Below are 5,692 nucleotides of genomic sequence, written 5' to 3'. Positions count from 1 at the left end.
ATGTCAACGATCAAATTTCATCCTCCAGTAAGTTGATATTCCGGTAAGGATTCTCAAAGCGAAACAGAGTCACTACCAGTGAGTAGCATCTGCAATCTTGATAACCCCGACAAGGTTCGATCATCCATCAGCACGCCTAACTACCAAGAAAAGTAAGTACTTGGTTGGATGTTCCGTGTTTCATGTTGCTTGAGTAAAGCCCACTTTGATGATAGGATGTATGCGTAGCTCTAATGATGTTTGATTCATTGCGACTTGTACTACGGTTTGCTGTTGTACGATGAAATCCATGTTAGATGCATATCGTTAGAAGAAGAGAGTGCGGTGTGCCGTTGATGAGCCAATCATCCTCAGCGACGGAAAACCATAAGAGCAAGTTGGACGGATTTTGCTCCCCAAGGCCCAGACTGTGTTGGTAAGATCCCTAGTAGACAAGGGATACGTTCCGTCTGAGAGAGAACGGTGCTACCACTAGTAGGCGGCGCAAGGGTTGTCTCACGGTCACGCGAAACGGATTTGGCAATCTCCGAACTGGACTCTTTGTCTTGGACGACCACATCGGACTGTCTGAGATTGCATTCTCCTTGTCTGTAGCAATTTGCTTTGTTGTCAGGACAGCCTGCCTGGTACGTTTCCTATCTTGGGAAACATTTACACGGATTACGCAGGGTTATCTCAGACTCGTCACTCAGTGGTACGCCTCAGGGAACACGAAGTATTGTTAGAGCTGATATTGAATATTACAGACACGTGCTATGTCAGAAGGCGAGAAATTGCAATCGACATTGGCCCGCCATCCTACAGAGGACTGGGATGCAAATGAAACGAGCACAGTCAAGAAAGGCGAAAGCAAAGAGGAGAAGAGCAAGCTCGGCGCGCAGGAGAGAGAGGCGCTGGGCGAATGGATCAATGCATCGAGCAGTCCTTATGAGGATGACGACGAATTAGAAAAGGAAACTACGAATTGACGGCGATGGCGATGGCGACGACGACGACGACGACACGATATATGACGCGTATTTTTATTTGTGAATGTTGGATATTGTATAATTAACACATTTACTGGACTCGGGTGGGCATCCCCAATCGTTCCACCCACATACAAAACCGCATTCATTCGGACATCAGTTTTGATCCTTTGTCTCTATCCCTCCGCATGCCCCGGACCGTGTACGACGATGAGTAGCTTTATTGCTCGACACCAGCCTGCACCAGAATAAAAATAATATAAATCAGACTGCAAGGTCGCGAAACAGAGGCGTACGAGATCAACCAACGAACAAGACATCCACGCTAGTCTCGATCGTGGGAAAATTGGGGGCCCGGCGTAGAGGCAAAATTTATATAAATGCAGATCAGCCAACAAGAAGATTGAACCACTGCTGTCATGTCCTCTAAACGTACGTCCTTTCTTTCTCCCCCCCATTTTCCTTCCTCACCGTCCTTGTAGCCATTCGCGAATACGATGCAAAGCTCCTGCTATCATACTGGCTCACCCGTGTGTCTACAATCGACTCTAACATTCAGCTAGGCACCAGTGCTACCCCAACTCTTCCTCGCGTCGCTCAGGTCCTCTTTGATGAGGAGACCAAGCAGACGACTCCTTTAGCAGAGCTCCCTGCTTGGACTAGAGAGTCGGGCGTCAAGCTCGTCGCGAAGCCCGATCAGCTCATCAAGCGTCGAGGCAAGGCCGGTCTGCTCGCCCTCAACAAGACTATAGACGAAGCAATGGCCTGGATTGGTGACAGGGCTGGCAAGGTTCAAAGGGTGTGCCCACTACCTTATCGATATACCCGTATGCTAAAAGATTTCCCAGGTCGAAGCCGTCTCCGGGCCGCTCGTATCTTTCATCCTCGAACCATTCCTTCCCCACCCCTCCAACACTGAATACTATGTCTGCATAAACTCATCCCGTGAAGGCGACAGCATCCTCTTTACCCACGAAGGTGGTGTCGATGTCGGCGATGTTGACGCAAAGGCCCTCAAACTCGACATTCCAGTCCCTACGTCTGCCGAACCCAACACTTTCCCTTCAAAAGAGACCATTGCCGCCACTCTCCTTACCCACGTCCCTGCAGAGAAAAAGAGTGCCCTCGTCGATTTCCTCATTCGTCTGTACTCGGTATACGTCGACCTTCACTTTGCATACCTCGAGATCAACCCTCTTATCTGTCTCGGTCCGTCGGAGAGCAAGAGCGGAAATGTCGAAATACACTACTTGGACATGGCCGCCAAACTCGATCAGACAGCAGAGAGCATTTGCGGACAAAAGTGGGCTATTGCTCGTGACCTCAGCGTTTACGACGGCGCTGCCGTCGTGCAAAAGGGCGGCAAGGTCACTGCTGACCGTGGACCCCCTATGATCTTTCCCGCGCCGTTCGGTCGCTCTCTCACTAAAGAGGAAGCATACATCCAGAAGCTTGATGCCTCTACCGGTGCATCCCTCAAACTCACCGTCCTCAACCCCGAGGGTCGCGTCTGGACCATGGTTGCAGGTGGTGGTGCCAGTGTCGTCTACAGTGATGCCATCGCCGCTTGTGGGTTTGCACATGAACTTGCCAACTATGGGGAATACTCTGGTGCTCCTACCGAGGGCCAGACCTACGAATATGCCAAAACCCTTGGTGAGTTTCGATCATCGGAATCGGCTTATTGCCTGCTTAATGCGTTTCACAGTCGATTTGATCACTCGTGGTACCCCTCGGCCTGAAGGCAAGATTCTAATCATCGGCGGTGGTATCGCCAACTTCACCAATGTCGTTGCAACGTTCAAGGGTATCATTCGTGCTCTGAAGGAGTACAAGCAACAACTCATCAACTCTGGGGTCAAGATCTTTGTCCGACGTGGCGGTCCCAACTACCAGGTACGTCCAACTCCGTTCAGCGTGGGTATGATCCATTCTCAATTCCGCACAGGAAGGTCTCAAGGCAATGAGACTGCTCGGAGAATCCCTTGGTGTTCCCATCCGTGTCTTTGGTCCCGAGACCCACATCACAGAGATCGTTCCTCTTGCTCTCGGCATCATTGCGAAAACACACTCACCAAAGAGCGTTCCTGCAACTGCCCCTGGTACTCCTCCTCACGTTGTTTCTGGTACCGTCACGTCCGAACCCTCTGCAATCGGCACCATCCACCCATCTGGCGAGCGCACCCAACCTGATGACCAAATCGTCCACTTTGACACCAGCTCTCCCACTTCCCGACCTAGCTACAGGCCATTTGATGAGCACACGAGGAGTTTCGTCTATGGTCTCCAGCCCCGTGCTATCCAGGGCATGCTTGACTTTGATTACTCGTGCGGCCGCTCCACGCCCAGTGTTGCTGCAATGATCTATCCCTTCGGTGGTCACCACATCCAAAAGTTCTACTGGGGTACCAAGGAAACCCTCCTACCTGTTTACACGAGTATTGGTGAGGCCGTTGCCAAGCATCCTGACGTCGATGTTGTCGTCAACTTTGCCAGTAGCCGATCCGTGCTCGGCAGCACCATGGAGATTCTCAAGGGCGGTTACACCGGCATTCGCAGCATAGCGCTCATTGCTGAGGGCGTTCCTGAGAGACATGCCCGTGAAATTCTCTGGGAAGCCAAGCAGCGTAACGTGCTAATTATTGGACCCGCCACTGTTGGAGGTATCAAGCCTGGCTGCTTCAGAATCGGAAACTCGGGTGGTATGATGGACAACATCATTGCATCCAAACTCTACCGTGCTGGCTCGGTTGGTTATGTCTCCAAGTCGGGTGGTATGTCCAACGAGCTGAACAACATTCTTTCCTTTACGACGAACGGCACATATGAGGGTATCGCTATAGGTGGTGACCGGTACCCCGGAACCACCTTCATCGACCATCTCCTCCGCTATGAGGCTGATCCTGAGTGCAAGATGCTCGTCCTTCTCGGTGAAGTTGGTGGTGTGGAAGAGTACCGCGTGATCGAGGCCGTCAAGAACGGGCAGATCAAGAAACCTGTCGTTGCATGGGCCATTGGTACCTGCGCCAAGATGTTTACCACCGAAGTACAATTCGGTCACGCCGGAAGTATGGCCAACTCAGACCTCGAGACTGCCGATGCCAAGAACCGCGCGATGAGGGAAGCTGGGTTCGTCGTTCCTGATACCTTTGAAGAGTTGCCCGCTGTCCTGCGGGAGACGTATGATGCGCTCGTCGCAAAGGGCGTTGTTGTTCCCAAGCCCGAGAGGGACCCGCCTGTTATTCCGATGGACTACAAGTGGGCCCAGGAGTTGGGCTTGATCCGAAAACCTGCTGCATTCATCTCGACGATCTCCGACGAGCGGGGCCAGGAGCTGTTGTATGCTGGTATGAGAATCAGCGATGTCTTCAAAGAGGATATCGGGCTTGGTGGTGTTGTCAGTTTGTTGTGGTTCAAGAGGCGCTTGCCGCCTTGGGCGACCAAGTTCATCGAGATGGTCCTCATGCTCACTGCGGATCATGGACCGGCCGTGTCTGGGGCTATGAACACTATTGTCGCGTCGCGAGCGGGCAAGGACTTGATCTCGTCCTTGGCATCTGGTCTGCTGACGATCGGTAGCCGGTTCGGTGGTGCCCTCGATGAAGCTGCTGCCATGTTCAGCAACGCGCGGGATACAGGTTTGACGCCGCGGGAGTTTGTTGACAACTCAAGGAAGGCAAACAAGCTTAGTGAGTTTTTGTTTTTAGAGAATCTGATAGAGCGCTGATGTCGGGTTTAGTCTCGGGTATTGGACACAAGATCAAGAGTGTCAACAACCCTGATTTGCGTGTTGAGCTTGTCAAGGAGTATGTTCGCAAAAATTTCCCTAGCCACTCATTGCTCGACTATGCTCTTGCCGTAGAGAAGGTCACGACGAGTAAGAAGGACACCTTGATTTTGAACGTGGATGGATGTATTGCTGTTTGCTTTGTTGACCTATTGAGGGATAGTGGTGCATTCACACCGGAAGAGGCAGATGAGTACATCAAGGTAAGGGCCTGATACCTATTCGGGAATATAGACTAATAATGATTTGCATTGAAGATCGGTACATTGAACGGTCTGTTCGTGCTTGGTAGAAGTATCGGATTCATTGGACATCATCTCGACCAGAAGAGACTGAGGGCACCGCTATACCGACACCCTGCAGATGATATCTTTATTAATATGGCAGATGTGAACCAACCGCGGGTACTAGGCAGGATGCAGTGAGTGATGGTGGATTGAGAAGTTTTCTTTTATTGTGCTTTCTTTGTGCTTTTAGATAGTAATTAGATGACTCATTTGCAATACATTCATGGACTTGACACTGTAGCTTGTGCAGTGGCTGTGTCACCTCTGCAGTTCACTCGACGACAAGTAGCTATAAAGGCAGGCTTAGAATAGTTCCAAGCCCGTCAATCTGTTGTGGTACGCGAACGGCTATATTGCTTTAGGTGGAAGTGGTTCGAAAAGATATGAACGGGCCACGAGAGAAATGTTCAAGATGATGAATAGTGGTAATGTAAATGTGCGAGCTGAAATTCAGCTTGTAATGCAGGATTATCTCAAATGTAAGTGGTCCAGGCCTTTGAGGACCAGCATTCAAGAGCCTAGATGATTGATTCCAACAAACCAAGAGAGGCATAGAATGTTGCTCCTCCAGCTCTGGTGGAGTGATCTCTGAAATCTCTGCCTAACACAGTGAAGAATTTTTTGTCAGACCAAGCACGAGTTGGAATATC

The 5,692-nt window shown here is 50.7% G+C and overlaps 2 protein-coding genes across 2 annotated transcripts; both read left to right on the top strand.

Annotated features, from left to right (window-relative positions):
- Nucleotides 1-968, top strand: BT62DRAFT_919347 (uncharacterized protein; the record flags this gene model as incomplete). The annotated part of the gene is made up of 7 exons (XM_043184154.1): nt 1-27; nt 49-78; nt 115-152; nt 297-324; nt 614-626; nt 669-694; nt 747-968. The coding sequence occupies 7 exons, from the start codon at nt 1-3 to the stop codon at nt 966-968; spliced, it is 384 nt and encodes a 127-aa protein (XP_043040252.1).
- Nucleotides 969-1,131: 163 nt separating this feature from the next.
- Nucleotides 1,132-5,180, top strand: BT62DRAFT_1019685 (ATP-citrate synthase; the record flags this gene model as incomplete). Its single annotated transcript, XM_043178257.1, has 7 exons — nt 1,132-1,400; nt 1,451-1,767; nt 1,817-2,624; nt 2,677-2,864; nt 2,917-4,657; nt 4,708-4,958; nt 5,013-5,180. The coding sequence occupies exons 1-7, from the start codon at nt 1,388-1,390 to the stop codon at nt 5,178-5,180; spliced, it is 3,486 nt and encodes a 1,161-aa protein (XP_043040251.1). The 5' UTR covers nt 1,132-1,387.
- Between the last annotated feature and the right edge of the window lie 512 nt (nt 5,181-5,692).

This window comes from Guyanagaster necrorhizus (genome assembly GCF_019112545.1).
Source record: "Guyanagaster necrorhizus MCA 3950 unplaced genomic scaffold BT62scaffold_11, whole genome shotgun sequence".
Classification (NCBI taxonomy): Eukaryota; Fungi; Basidiomycota; class Agaricomycetes; order Agaricales; family Physalacriaceae; genus Guyanagaster; species Guyanagaster necrorhizus.
The sequence above is the reverse complement of the archived record's forward strand: the minus strand, read 5'-3'. Positions and strand labels throughout refer to the sequence as shown.